The following is a 15,752-nucleotide window of genomic DNA, read 5'->3' on the forward strand; positions in this document are numbered from 1 at the left end:
ACAGACAGTTGTGCTGCTTAAAGGAATAGTTCACTCAAAATTAAAAATTCTGTCATCATTTACTCACCCTCAAGTTGGTCCAAGCCTGTATATATTTCTTTGTTCGGTTGAACACATACGAAGATACTTTGAAGAATGTCGGTAACCAAACAGTTGATGGACCCCATTGACTTCCATAGTATATATATATTTTTTTTTTTACTATGAAATTCAATGGTGCCCCACAACTGTTTGGTTACAAATATTCTTCAAAATATCTTAAATGCATCATTCCAAAAATAATAATAAATACATATACATATATATATATAAGAATCAGTTCATTTTTAAGGCACTGAAGAACACAATGACATGCTCACAGCTCTCTAAATCAGTCATTCTTTATACACTTTCATTTTGTATCTATATGCGGTACTGTTATATGTTGAATGAATTATTCAGATTCTGAACATTTTCAAAGAGTGTAACCCGAGACTCCCATCAATGCCATAGATTTTCTGATTAAATGAACACTATAAGTTCATAAAACAGCAGCCGGGTTGTGTGGAATACCCAGAGGTCACTGTCTCCCAGCATTCCCTTCCAGTTCAGACTCAGAGTAAATATTTGTATTGCCCCCAGAAAATGAAAGAGAGAGGATGTAAGCCGGGTATTGATAAAGCCTGAACATACACATTAGCTGCAAGGCAAGAACAACTGCTATTTTAGAAAATAGAGCGAAAACATACACGTAGAAGCAGAAAAACACTAAAAGTAATTGATGAAAATCATGATGGTATGGGAACAGACTGGGTCAGACACTGTCGGTGATCTGCATGCTATTTCATTAAAGTCAAATTTGAGTTGAGTATTTTCTATTTACATGAACCTGACAATTTAATTTACTTGTTTAAAGTTGAATAAATCCAATTCTATAAGACAATGTAATAGCATCATCAAGCTATTCAAGATGTCTTACATTGTCAAACAGTATATAATACAACAAAGGTATTTTTGTTACAAATAAAACAAATGTGTTCAAGATGGTGGGGTGGTTTGATCCATCTGTGAAATTGAATAGTCATTAGATTTACTTGAAAACATTTGCTGTCCTCTAGTGGTCACTTTCTGCTGTTGGCCAGGAAGGTTTGATGTGACCTGGAAAACAGATACAATACTGTCCAGACTATTTATTCTAATTTCTACCTTTTCCCTAAATCTGTAACACTTTACAACAAGGTCTCATTCATTAACATTTGTTAATGTATTAACTAACATGAACTGATAACGAGCAATACATTTGTTACAGTATGTATTCATCTTTGTTAATGTTAGTTAATAAAAATACAGCTGTTCATTGTTTGATCATGTTAGTTCACAGTGCATTAACTAATGTTGACAAATACAACTTTTGATTTTAATAATGTATTAGGCCTAAATGTTGAAATGAACAAATAATAAAGGCTGTAGAAGTTTTGTTTATTGTTAGTTCATGTTAACTAAAGAATAACTAATGTTAACTAATAAAACCTTATTATAACATGTTAACCCCAAATCTGTCTAGTGCACTTTTAGATTTAAAATGTTAAATCTTAAATGTCTTTTATTATTTAGTCACAAACTCTCCAGACTTTATAACTGTTCATATTTCCAAACACCTTGGGAGACAATATGGTTAATCAGATAGGATATGTCAATAACAAAAATAAATTTCATATAAAAAAAAATAACGTTGTACTAGAACATTTCATTTTTTATTTATTATATGAAAATATGCTATAAACTGGTCAAAAGTTTGTTATAATTACGTTTTTTAAATGATTTTGAAAGAAGTCCTCATGCTCACTAAGGCTGCATTTATTTGATAAAAAAAAAAAAATACAGTAAAAGCAGTAGTAATGTTGTGAAATATTATTACAATGCAAAATAATAATTATCTATTTGAATATATTTTATAATTTAAATTATTTCTGCAATGGCCAAGCTGAATTTTCAGCATTATTACTCCAGTCTTCAGTGTGTCACACTTTCTTTCAGAAAATCATTTGCTGATTTGATGCTCAGCATATGCAAATATGTTTTGGATTGACAGACAATTTCATAAAGAGAAAAATAAAATAAGGAAAAGGCACATATTTAGTTATTATTAGGCTATTATTAATTGTATATAAGTTGTAAATACATACAATTATCTTGGTGTTGTTTATGTTACAGTCTACTCTATAATATGCATACATTAGGTGTAACGGTCACCAGCTGGAGTGCCATTGAGAGCCACCAGAGGGCACTCCACATCAGACTATTGTCATTCCCTCACAAACTACATCTCCCATAACTCACTGCTCGGACTCTTCATCCATTATCACATTCACCTGGGTCTCATTGTCTCGTTTAGCTCACCCCATATAAGCCTGTTTTTTTTTTCTTCTTGTTTAGTGTCACACTGCAAGTCTGAGCATTCTCCTGGTTTTTGATCTTCTGTCTGGTTTTCTTGGTTTCCTCTGTTTTTGCCTGTGCTCCTTTGACTCTGTTATTGTTTGGACTGATTACCTGGTGTTTATGACCTTTGCCTGTTTTAGACTATGATTGTGGATTACCCTTTCAATAAAATTGCATTTGGATCCTCAACCTTCGTGTCTCAGAGCAGTACGTGACAGAATACTTCGCCTATATGGATCCAGCAGTTGAGTTAGTCGGCATGCGCCAAGGTAACCGTACCCTCGAAGAGCACATTCTTTTCCTGGACATTGCAAATGTTTCTGAACTGCCAGATTGTGCTCTAATCGACTTTTTCTGTTACGGGCTTAACCATCCGCTCAAGGACAAGTTAATCCACAAAGCTCCTCGAGGGTCGTTCAGTGACTTTTTGGATTATGCCCTGCTTTTGTGTGGTTCCTCCTTCACTGTTGAGGAGGACATAACGTTTTTTTTTAGGGGAGGGGCATCACACTCCAAGATCCAGTGGCCACGGAGCTTGGCCCACCACAGTCACCAGCATGCCCAGGTCTGCCTCTTCATGTCATGCCTGAGTCAGCTTTGGATGATACAGCGCTGATCATCATGGCCATGGTTATTTTGCGTGTGTGGGCAGCCTCTACGCATGTGTCTTCCGACAAGATGGCCGCCTCTATGCTGGTGTCTTCATCCACCCTGAGCCACTGAACCGCCGGGTCCACCCTGGCCCCCTGAAGTGTCGGATTAGACCTGCCAGGCCTGCTCTGCCCCGGCTGCCTGCTCAGCCTGCTCCGCCTCTGTCTCCAGGCCCTCTTTCGCTCCACGGGCCTGGCCCTCCATCCCGCCCCCGGGTCCGCTCCACCTCCCTCCTGGACAATTTTAGGAGCGTATGGAAGAGGGGGGGTCTATGTAACGGTCACTAGCTGGAGTGCCTTTGAGAGCCACCAGAGGGCACTCCACATCAGACTATTGTCATTCCCTCACAAACTACATTTCCCATAACTCAATCATCCATTATCACATTCACCTGGGTCTCATTGTCTTGTTTAGCTCACCCCGTATAAGCCTGGTTTTCTCATTCATTATCTGCGAAGTCTTGTTTGGTGTTTATACTGCATTTCTGAGCATTTCTCTGGTTCCATATATTTCGGTTTTTGGGCTCTCTGCCTGCCTTTTGGATTACCTGTTTGCCTTGTTCCCAACCTTGTGTGTTTTGACTGCCTGACCTGTTGCCTGTACATTGATTACGTGTCTGGATTGCCCCATTATTGAAAGCTGAATTTGGATCTCAACCTTCTTGTCTCAGAGCAGTTCGTATCAATAGGCAACTTTTTTTACTTTTTTTTTAGTAACAAATCACTAGCCTGGGAAAACCCAGACAACTTCCGGCAAATTTAGATTTGCACTGAAAGTTAATCTGGCAAAGAGCTCATTCAAGCCCATTTCCAATCCGTCAAGGCACCAATCAGAAACGTTGGGGCGGGCTTTACACGATGACGACAGCACTTGGATTTTGAAGCAGATTTTGTAGCCTACATTACAAAGATGGATGCCGCCGTCCAAAATCAATCGTTCGAATCAGCTATCACGTGTTTTAAGCGATTTGAACGTTTCCTTTTTGTTAAAAACCGAGCAAAGAACAACACACGGAGATGTTTCTGCCGCTCTGCATACGTCATCTCCTTCATCGCTCTGATTGGTTTTAGGTCTATCCGCGACGTCCGTTGGTGACGCCCCTCTGGAAATGATTAGTCTATGACGCTTTGCCAGACCATAACTCAGTTACAACTGAGAATGGTCTGGTTTTAACCAGGCTAACAAATCACAACAATTAAATACAAAACAACAATAATACAAAAATAAAGCAAGAAAATCAGTGGAAAAAAAAAACATACAAACAAAATAACACAAATATGAAGAACTAAGAGTATTGAAATCAAATCCATATGGGCCAGTTGCATAATCTTAGCCACTGTTAAGACTGTGTCTTAAAAAAGGTTTGACCAACTAGCAGTTAGATACTTTTCCAGTTCAAATTAGACCAAAAATCTAACTTTTATTTAATTGACTTTAAAAAGTTAGGACACCGGCCACCTATCTCTAATTACAAAATAAATACAAAGGTCCTTAAAAATTATAACATTTCACGGCTTTACATCAATCTAGCATTTTTTAGGCAGCTTCATTTGAGTCAAGCCGCATCGTTGCCTCTCAGGAAACGGAAACACAGTGTTACAGCGTAACCATGCATGGAGTGCAATTCCGTTTCCGCTCCAGTCGGGATTTGTGTCCGCTCTGCAGGAATGTGTGGAGATGCTCGAGCTGGGAGAGAGGAGGAGGAGGAGGAGGAGGAGGAGGAGGAGGAGGAGGAGGAGGTGGTATAACAGCCGCACCTTCCCTCTGACAGATGAACACGTTAACGGCTCTCTGCACTGTCACTGAGGGAAGCTGCAGACCTGTCCGTTATCGCACATTCCCGGGCTCCTCCTCATGGCGAAAAACACCCTGTCCTCACGATTCCGGGGAGTCGACATCGACGAATACGACGAGAATAAATTCGTGGACGAGCAGGACGAGGCGGCCGAGCAGCAGCAGGAACCGGACGCCTGGGAGGTGGACCAGCTCATCGGACAATATCCTTCACTGCCATCATCCATTATACTGTATATTATCCTACCGTATGCTGACAGATATTGTTTATTAGGCTATCTCTAGAAAACATGGCAGGGAAAAGCTCATCTCTTTTAAGGGCACCCAAAAAACAACCTTGTCCTAGTTTAGATGTCCCTTGTACATTATTTACACACATGTTGTGTTTTAAACACCAGTCAGCTGTCTATCTAGGCATCAGTGTCCAGAAATGCTGTCCAAGTGTCTAGGTAGGCAGCTCACTGTGTGTTTGAGACGAATGTTAATAACTAATAGTGAACCTGTTAAATAGTTAGAATAGGAATTTGGTTTTAGGTTTATTTTTAAAATTATAGATGTTTTGTATTTGAAGTAAGTTAACAGGTTATTTTGTGGAGTTATTGCTGGTGCTGAATGCTGATTTTCTTTCTGTTCTATTCATTTATAATAGTTTTGTATGTTTTTTAGGTAGATTTATTTATTTTTTTATTTCGATTTTATTTGCATTGTTTTTATTTATTTGTTCTTAGAATAGGTCTAGTAAGTTGGTACTGATCCCCCCCTCCCCCCCTTCAAACTTCAGTTTAGTTATCTTCACTTTAGTTTAGTTAGTGATATCAATTATACATTATTTTTAATAATATTTAAAATATTTAGGTTTAATATCCTTAAGGGCTGCTTCGTTAACACATTTACTGAGAATATTTAAATATTTGAATGCACGTTTTTTTTAACAGTGCCATTACATTTGATTCAATGCAAATTTTAGGTAACACTTTATTTTATGTCTTTGTTAACACGTTACATGTATTTATTGTAGAAATAACTTTAAATTATGCAACTAACCCCAAACCAAACCCTAATTCTACCCTAACCCTATAGTAAGTAGGCTACATGTAGTAGTTAATTACTATTATTCAGTAATAAAATGTATTATTACACTGTAACGGGGACATATTAAAATAAAGTGTAACCAAAAAGTAGTTACAGTTTTTCTAATTACGTTATTTTTTTAAAACCTCGAAAAATCTTGAAAATGACAAGGTTGTGTATTTTTAACCTGTGATAGATAAGCATTAATCTTCGGATGTGTTTTTAAATGACACACCAGAGTTGCCAAATCGGAACGTAAACAATTATTTAGTTTCTGAGAAAAAATCTCCCCCCTCTTTTCCCTCCAACTGTGTGTGATGTCATTTATTTAATCAGGTCATCAGCGTTTGTGCCCGGAATGATCCATTTTTGGTGCTCAGAGCCACATTTTTAGACTGTAGGAGCTTTAAAGAGGTTCGAGTCTGACGCCTCCTTATGAAATAAAGACATGATTTTCATGTTCATGTCATCAGCATGGACTATTCTAGTGTTTAAAGATTTGCCTTGGCAGCAGGTTACGTGTTTTCAGTTGATTATTTAAGATAGTCCCACCCCAAAATCATTTGAGTTAGTGTCGGGATGGTCAGAATGATATTTTTATAAACAGAATGATGTTTTGATATACCACAGAGAATCCGAGAGAGTTTCAATTTTTCTGAGAAATCAACCCACAAATGATTTATTATTTATAGTTGTCTCTCTATATTAAGCTGGGATAGAACAAGTGTTTTAAAATCAACATATTTTAACATAAAGTCATGATTAGCCAGTGAAATCAACACCAGAAATGTTCAAACCAAACTTCTGAACGCCAGCTTCTCTGTAAACGTTTCTTATAATCATCCAAAACCACGCAAAAATAAGATTTACTCTCTTTAAGGAATGCTCTTCAGGGTTCTTTGAGAGTGACCGACTGACTGGTTGGTCAGCTTTCCTTAACTAACTGTGATGCACAGGGGACATGATGTCAGCTTTTCATATCGCCTTGAGGAATCCACCAATCAACTCCAAGAATCCAGCAGTGAAAGTAAGAGCCAATTTTGTTACTCAGACAGTTTGATCTATCAATTTCAGATGTTCGACCGTCAGTGTTCGAAATCGAATGCTTCTCCACTAGCTTATATAGAATGCGAAAAAAACAGTAAGCCAAAAGGGTACTATTCGATGGATACTACTATCCCATGAGGCCATGGGAGAGGATTTATGAATGGCTATGATGATTTATGACTTGACAGTAACAACATGGCGGATGTAATACATCTGAATTTCATTCATACTACCTATATTCATAATATATCCAATGTAGATTTTAATGGTCATGAAGTAAATTGAAATGTAGTAGTAGCTACTCAGACCGTATGTGATTTTGGACTCGCTAGGGGCCCTATTTGTGCACAACAGGTTGTGACAACAATGACATCATTGTGTGCCTTAAATGTGCTGTTGTTTTAGCTCGAGGGGTGTGAAATTCAGCCCTCTGGATGGTTTAAAGGAATATTCTGGGTTCAGTACAACTTCAGCTCATTTGAAAGCATTTGCAAAATGTTGATTCCACTAAAATTAATTTCTACTTGTCTGTCTTTTTCTTCAAAAATAGTTAAATCTGGGCCATACTTAGGCATTTGCAATGGAAACGAATGGAGCCGATTGGTAAACAATAAAATACTATTTCAATAGTATAGCTACAAGATGTAAACAGTACCTTTTCTGTATAAAGTTATATCCAATTTTACAGCGTAATGCCTAACATGACTATACAAAACTGAACAGTTTTACAGCTCAGATAGTACACAGGTTTTAACAGGATTAATGTAAGTGCTTTTTCAAAATTATAAGCTTCACATTCCTGCTTTTAAATCCTCCAAAATTGGCCCCATTCACTACCATAGTAAGCAGCACCTCACCGTAGCTTTGATTTGAGCTTTTATATATTATATATATATATAAGAAAACGACGGACGAGTCATTTTTTCTTTTGCAGTAACAAATATTATGCCACAAATGCTGTCGATTTAGCCTAACATATACATTAAATATTCCTTTAATAATATTAAGCATTATTATTAGTGATGATGCACTAAAATTTTGGCAGTGTAATTTACATTGTAGAACAAACGTCAAAGTATAGTCAAGTTATGTTTACCACAGGCTTTACTTTACTCATAAATTGAAAAACGCCATTGTAAAACCCCAAAGTAAAATATTGAAGGAACCAGCGGCGAATTAGTCTTCTGGGTTCTGATGTCATTCCTGCACCACTCTATATAAGTTTCCATTTTAAATTCATTTTGGTGCATCACTAACACATGCATTTAAACGGTCCAGGCTGTTTCTCTTTTACACCACCTCCACTTGTTTCTTTCGCTCCGTCGTCCTCCTCTCTCAGGAGCGGGCCCAGGCGGTGGTGTTACGAGTGCTGACTGCATTCAAGAGCAGCGATATTGAGTCGGCAGTGAAGTCCCTGGACAAGAACGGAGTGGACCTGCTGATGAAGTACATCTACAGAGGCTTTGAGAAGCCCTCAGACAACAGCAGCGCCATCCTGCTCCAGTGGCACGAAAAGGTCGGTCTGGGAATAAAGAGGTTCGGTTTCGTTTAAGCCTTTTTTTTCCCCATCTCACATGTCTGTTTCTATTTTTGTCTTCATATTCTCACTCAGGCCTTCGCTGTGGGGGGTCTGGGGTCCATCGTACGGGTGCTGACTGCGAGAAAATCTGTCTGAGAAGCCGAAAGAAATAAGAGATAACCAGCCATGGGATTTGTTTCTCTTTTCTTAGATGTGGACAATTTCCTCTCTCACTCGACCTTATCCGGGGGAAAACCACTCAAGCCCAAGAGATTGTTTCACTCAAAACAGAGATATTGTATGATATTTAATGTAAATGATTGATTCTTCAATATACGGAAGACACGATTCTCGACTAATGAAGGTGAGCGGTTGTGTGACAGTCTGTGAATTGAGACAGAAGGACTATGTGTCTCATGAAGAGACTTTGCTGTATAAGCCCTGAGCAGCAGTTTCAGGGCATTAAATACTGTGACGAATATGAAAGTTTTATTTGCTTGTTTTACTTAGTTTACACTCATTCTCGGATGTGTAGTTCTTTAGTTCCAATTCTCAGTTTTTCTTATTGTACAGAAAGAGGATGATGTTTAATATATAGTATTTAGGTGGTGGATTTATGGGTCAATTCAATTCGTAGTGTGGCGTCGGGTCGGGAGGGTTATTGTGAAGTGCCTGGTGCAATAAAGAACATTAAGAGTGTATTTATTTTCTTTTTATCTGACTATTTGGTCATTACACATCTGATATACTTCTCGGGGACATAATTTTTGAGAAATTTAGGCTGTAATGGCAAAACAATTTTTTTATGCTTTTAACTTTACACTTAACACTTAAAGGGTTAGTTCACCCCAAAATGAAAATTCTGTCATTAATTACTCACCCTCATGTCATTCCAAACCTGTAAGACTGTTCATCTTCGGAACAGAAATGAAGATCTTTTTGATGAAACAAATCTAAGAAATTTTAATCCTTCCATTTGCAGCTATGCAACTGAATCTTTGAATCTTCAAAAACATCGTAAAACTAATCCATATGAATTGAGACTCAGTCACTTGTGATGAACAGACTGAATTTAGGCTTTTATTCACTGTGGTGAGCAGGACGAGACAGAGGGCTGTGAGAGAGCGGTGCGCTGATGACCGACACCTGCGCGACGCACCACTCCTCCGTGAGAGATATGAGACTAGTGCGTCGCGCAGGTGTCAGTCATCAGTGATCAGGCCACCGGCCTCGCACCGCTCTCTCACAGCCCTCGGCCTCATCCTGCTCGCCACATTCACATATAAACATTGATCAGCGAGAATGAACCTAATTGGTTCCTGTGGAAGCTCAAACGTGCTGTGTAACACGAGAATGAACCTCATTGGTTCTTGCTAAAGCTCAAACGTGTTGCGTAACACGAGAATGAACCTCACTGGTTCTTGCTGAAGCTCAAACGTGCTGCGTAACACGAGAATGAACCTCACTGGTTCTTGTGGAAGCTCAAACGTGCTGCGTAACACGAGAATGAACCTCACTGGTTCTTGCTGAAGCTCAAACGTGTTGCGTAACACGAGAATGAACCTCATTGGTTCTTGTGGAAGCTCAAACGTGCTGCGTAATACGAGAATGAACCTCACTGGTTCTTGCTGAAGCTCAAACGTGTTGCGTAACACGAGAATGAACCTCATTGGTTCTTGCTGAAGCTCAAACGTGCTGCGTAACACGAGAATGAACCTCACTGGTTCTTGCTAAAGCTCAAACGTGCTGCGTAACACGAGAATGAACCTCATTGGTTCTTGCTAAAGCTCAAACGTGCTGCGTAACACGAGAATGAACCTCACTGGTTCTTGCTAAAGCTCAAACGTGCTGCGTAACACGAGAATGAACCTCATTGGTTCTTGCTAAAGCTCAAACGTGCTGCGTAACACGAGAATGAACCTCATTGGTTCTTGCTAAAGCTCAAACGTGCTGCGTAACACGAGAATGAACCTCATTGGTTCTTGCTAAAGCTCAAACGTGCTGCGTAACACGAGAATGAACCTCATTGGTTCTTGCTAAAGCTCAAACGTGCTGCGTAACACGAGAATGAACCTCATTGGTTCTTGCTAAAGCTAAAACGTGCTGCGTAACACGAGAATGAACCTCATTGGTTCTTGCTAAAGCTCAAACGTGTTGCGTAACACGAGAATGAACCTCATTGGTTCTTGTGGAAGCTCAAACGTGCTGTGTAACACGAGAATGAACCTCATTGGTTCTTGCTAAAGCTCAAACGTGCTGCGTAACACGAGAATGAACCTCATTGGTTCTTGCTAAAGCTAAAACGTGCTGCGTAACACGAGAATGAACCTCATTGGTTCTTGCTAAAGCTCAAACGTGCTGCGTAACACGAGAATGAACCTCATTGGTTCTTGCTAAAGCTAAAACGTGCTGCGTAACACGAGAATGAACCTCATTGGTTCTTGCTAAAGCTCAAACGTGTTGCGTAACACGAGAATGAACCTCATTGGTTCTTGTGGAAGCTCAAACGTGCTGCGTAACACGAGAATGAACCTCATTGGTTCTTGCTAAAGCTCAAACGTGCTGTGTAACACGAGAATGAACCTCATTAGTTCTTGCTAAAGCTCAAACGTGCTGCGTAACACGAGAATGAACCTCATTAGTTCTTGCTAAAGCTCAAACGTGCTGCGTAACACGAGAATGAACCTCATTGGTTCTTGCTAAAGCTCAAACGTGCTGCGTAACACGAGAATGAACCTCACTGGTTCTTGCTAAAGCTCAAACGTGCTGCGTAACACGAGAATGAACCTCATTGGTTCTTGCTAAAGCTCAAACGTGCTGCGTAACACGAGAATGAACCTCATTGGTTCTTGCTAAAGCTCAAACGTGCTGCGTAACACGAGAATGAACCTCACTGGTTCTTGCTAAAGCTCAAACGTGCTGCGTAACACGAGAATGAACCTCATTGGTTCTTGCTAAAGCTCAAACGTGCTGCGTAACACGAGAATGAACCTCATTGGTTCTTGCTAAAGCTCAAACGTGCTGCGTAACACGAGAATGAACCTCATTGGTTCTTGCTAAAGCTCAAACGTGCTGCGTAACACGAGAATGAACCTCATTGGTTCTTGCTAAAGCTCAAACGTGCTGCGTAACACGAGAATGAACCTCATTGGTTCTTGCTAAAGCTAAAACGTGCTGCGTAACACGAGAATGAACCTCATTGGTTCTTGCTAAAGCTCAAACGTGTTGCGTAACACGAGAATGAACCTCATTGGTTCTTGTGGAAGCTCAAACGTGCTGCGTAACACGAGAATGAACCTCATTGGTTCTTGCTAAAGCTCAAACGTGCTGTGTAACACGAGAATGAACCTCATTAGTTCTTGCTAAAGCTCAAACGTGCTGCGTAACACGAGAATGAACCTCATTGGTTCTTGCTGAAGCTCAAACGTGCTGCGTAACACGAGAATGAACCTCATTAGTTCTTGCTAAAGCTCAAACGTGCTGCGTAAAACACGAGAATGAACCTCATTAGTTCTTGCTAAAGCTCAAACGTGCTGCGTAACACGAGAATGAACCTCATTGGTTCTTGTGGAAGCTCAAACGTGCTGCGTAACACGAGAATGAACCTCATTGGTTCTTGCTGAAGCTCAAACGTGCTGCGTAACACGAGAATGAACCTCATTGGTTCTTGCTGAAGCTCAAATGTGCTGCGTAACACGAGAATGAACCTCATTGGTTCTTGCTAAAGCTCAAACGTGTTGCGTAACACGAGAATGAACCTCATTGGTTCTTGTGGAAGCTCAAACGTGCTGCGTAACACGAGAATGAACCTCATTTATTCTTGCACATCGAGCAAACATGCTTAAACTATGTTTACCACAACTGATGTTTACCACAACTGTGTTGATACATGTTTATATGTAAATAAAAGCCTAAATTGAATCTGTTCATAAAGCTCTCCAGTCTTTTCACTTTACAGTTTTTGAGGAAAATACAGTATATGGTTTTCCTACACAATGATTACCTAGTCTCTGGAATTGTTCCCCTAGGTATGACTTTTTTTTGCCTATTTTGGTATGGCCAATTTGAAGAGTAATAGTATATCTCTCCTTAAAAAAACAAATGTTCATTCATGTCACAGAATGTAGATTGTTTCACATCTGGTTTAAACCATAGGGTTGGAGGTTGCTTAAATCCTGAATCCTAATATGAGGAATACTAATAGTGATACTCATGGGTGCTGCTAAAATTTAGAGGGATGAAGACAAAATTTGTGGGCCCCACTCATCACAGGGTCTTAATTCCAGTCCAAGTCTAAAATGCACGTTTGAGCTGTTTTAACTGAAAGCAACTTGTACTGACATATCTTAAAACATGGCACTGCTATTGTTTTGTCTCAAGATGCACACTAATAATGTTTTTTTCTAAGGCATGTTTACAAAAGCCACTTAAATGCCGTGTACTAAGACCTAATCCTGGCTTAATCTAAGCATGTCTGTAAAACCAGGCCATTATTTTCTGGAAAAACCACCATCAACAGAAGTGTTGTGGTTTTCTTTATATGATTGAAAGGCTGCTTTGCAGAGCACTCTCTTGCAGTATTGCCATGTCCATATTATTGGTCTATTTTGGTCGATATTTTGATCTTATTTTCAATATAAAAGCACTTGGATTTATTTAGGTTTATTTTAGGGGGTCTTTACAAGACCATTTTCAACTAAAAACTGAAAAATATTTATGCGTTTTGGCCTTTCATTTACACGACAGTTTACATTTTCGCTTTGCTTTGAAACAATGTTTTGTAAAAAGCGCTATATAAATAAAGGTGACTTGACTTTACAGCTGTGTTTTGGGAGCATGAAAACTTTTGACAACGATACTGTTATTGCTTGTACTTTGAAACCCTTTTTCAAAAGTTTACATTTTCAGGCCCCCAATACGCCATTATCGTGTAACTGAACGGCCAAAACGCATAAAAAGTTATCCGTTTTTAGTTGAAACCGGTGTCGTGTAAACACCCCTAAAGTGCACGTTTTTGAAAGCGATACCGTGTTGACTACAAAAATGCGCATGCGTATTACGTGTTCAGTCTGTAGGCGCGTAGTTTCTTTACAAAGCGACATCGCCAACTACTGGCCTGGCAGCAGAATACAGCATTTTTTGTTATTTTCACTGATCTGTGAACGGGGATTGTGTTCACAACTTTTGTCGCCTGTACGTCAAACTTTGTTTTTAGTACATCACTGACGTGTAAACAGACCCTATGTAAAGGCTCATACCTCTTTTCCTGTGGTTTTCTTGTGCATACAAGAGAAATACGTCATTAATAACTAGTTCAGTTTGGTTCTGTGTCACTGTGACTGAACTCTATGTGTATAGAATGGGATTAAGCACTAAAAGGTGAATTGACTAAATTTTTTAGCTGTAGTGTGTATGTCTATTAGTTATAGTAACTAATCTATAATCTCGCAAGTGAAACTGAATGCTAATGTTCATCATTAATTATTGATGTTAGTTCTGCTCTAAAATGATTTAGAAAGGCTTTGTCTCATCACTTTCAGATCCACTAGAACAAAAACACTAAAGTCAGCACTGGTAAAACCACATAGAAGTACAAACGAGTCGTCTTTAGACTAAGTCACTGAGAAAGATTTGTATTTTTATCAAGTTTTGATATTCCTGACATACCATGAAGTGAAACCAAATTAAGGATGTAGTGGTATTTTGCTGAAAGCAGAGGCAATGGATACTGTCGTGATAGCTACAGTATCATAACATCAAAACAAACATGAATACAGTTGTAGAAAAGTGCATTATGGATCTTCCGATGTCATTCCTAACCGTTCACACAGGGCATTTTATCTGCATTTTCCAATGGGATTTCAGAGAACCTTCATTTACGGCACAGCTAATTTTTTAAATTGGCTGATTCAAGCTTTACATAAAACAGAAATTCTTTGGGTTTCTTTTTCTAAAAACAGCAAACACATGTTGAGCATCCCACAGATATATTCAATGCTGAATTCAGTTATTATTACCAGAAGAGTCTGTCATTTAGAGTGGTTAACCTTAATGCTGATGCTCCTCAAAGTGTTAAAACACACAAAATTACATCGTTCTGACAGCAAAACACTGGCTCGGACCAAAAACGACCTGGTTTTCACAGGTAAAATGAAAAGATGTTTCTGTTGACTTATTCTCAGAGAAATATAAATGCAGTTGAAAGTATTTTAGCCTTGAACATTAAGGCTTTAAGTGTACTCAAATGCTTCAATATACACTCAAAACCAAAGTACAATCAAAGCATTATTCAGTTGTATAAGGCATGCATGCTTGTTTCCTCAGTGCATATATGCCTCTATATTACAGTTTCAAGCCCACAGTGAAGAATCTCATACACATACACACTCATGAACAGTATTGCGACTAATGCATGTATATGATGTACAAAAAACATAACTTAAGTATCCACTGATTTATAAATCCTCTTATCACTTATATACAGGTATTCATATATAAATACTTGTATGGAATGTACGTAATTGTAATTTGCACATAAACAAGGCAGATTAAAGTAAGATGCTGCTTCCACATATTCAAAATCACAACATTATATCTTATGACATCCCATTCCTGATTTTCACTGACGTCCAGTATTTAAAGGCCATATGATTATTGTCTTCATGAGTACCAGTGAAATGGAGTAGAGGATTTGATTGAACACCAGCTCAAGCGCAGACTGGCGTTACAAAAAAGTAAAAGAAAACAAATACTCCTTTTTGTGTTGAAAGATCTTCCTCAGTCGAAGGCTGTTGGAAACAGCAGTGGTTGTTTTTTTGAAAGCGGATGAAACTACAGAGTACATGAGTTGAGACGGATGATGCCATTTAACCATTACTTAAAAGATGAAACTCGCCAGGTCACAAAAAGATGATGTTCATAAAGCATTTGTTTTTAGTCCCTGCAATATTTGAGTGTAAAATGGACAGTTGTTTTTGTGTCCCATTCTTTAAAGGGCATGAGCTACATAGGAACTGCTGAGGCAGAGATTGAAACTGCAGAGTCTGCAATTGTTCCCTTCAGACGTCAGTAGTTTCCTACCGAGATCATTCACCGTTCCCTCTTTCACTTTTTCTCAGAGATGTTTTTGTCTCTCAGCTCAAACTTGAGGCTCCTGAGATGGAACGCCGTATGATTCCTTTGGGTGTGGGCTTGGAACCAAACCACGACATCTGAAACACACACAAAACATTAGACTCAAATAGTGATTCTA

General features: G+C 38.9%; 2 protein-coding genes across 3 annotated transcripts in view; one reads left to right on the top strand and one right to left on the bottom strand.

The window, feature by feature from the left end:
* The first annotated feature begins 4,698 nt into the window (after positions 1 to 4,698).
* Positions 4,699 to 9,201, top strand: arpc5la (actin related protein 2/3 complex, subunit 5-like, a). The gene is made up of 4 exons (XM_056246612.1): positions 4,699 to 5,066; positions 6,889 to 6,961; positions 8,321 to 8,497; positions 8,594 to 9,201. The coding sequence occupies exons 1-4, from the start codon at positions 4,924 to 4,926 to the stop codon at positions 8,654 to 8,656; spliced, it is 456 nt and encodes a 151-aa protein (XP_056102587.1). The 5' UTR covers positions 4,699 to 4,923; the 3' UTR covers positions 8,657 to 9,201.
* A 4,916-nt stretch (positions 9,202 to 14,117) lies between these two features.
* Positions 14,118 to 15,752, bottom strand: part of golga1 (golgin A1) — a 31,174-nt gene continuing 29,539 nt past the window's right edge. For both annotated transcript variants that reach the window (XM_056246610.1, XM_056246609.1), the window contains one exon: positions 14,118 to 15,711. In XM_056246610.1, coding sequence (XP_056102585.1) covers positions 15,634 to 15,711 — 78 coding nt within the window. In that variant the 3' untranslated portion in view covers positions 14,118 to 15,633. The remainder of the gene's footprint in view (positions 15,712 to 15,752) is intronic.

The sequence above is a fragment of the Rhinichthys klamathensis genome, unplaced genomic scaffold (genome assembly GCF_029890125.1).
Source record: "Rhinichthys klamathensis goyatoka isolate OS25496 unplaced genomic scaffold, OSU_Roscu_1.1 h1tg000040l_1, whole genome shotgun sequence".
Lineage (NCBI taxonomy): Eukaryota > Metazoa > Chordata > Actinopteri > Cypriniformes > Leuciscidae > Rhinichthys > Rhinichthys klamathensis.

What these genes read in the sequence shown, in the direction of transcription:
- arpc5la (XM_056246612.1), top strand. Translation starts at nt 4,924, where the DNA reads ATGGCGAAAAACACCCTGTCCTCACGATTCCGGGGAGTCGACATCGAC. An exon ending in CCAAGAATCCAGCAGTGAAA is followed by an intron (nt 6,962 to 8,320) that starts GTAAGAGCCAAT and finishes CTCCTCTCTCAG; the next exon opens with GAGCGGGCCCAGGCGGTGGT. An exon ending in TGCTCCAGTGGCACGAAAAG is followed by an intron (nt 8,498 to 8,593) that starts GTCGGTCTGGGA and finishes ATTCTCACTCAG; the next exon opens with GCCTTCGCTGTGGGGGGTCT.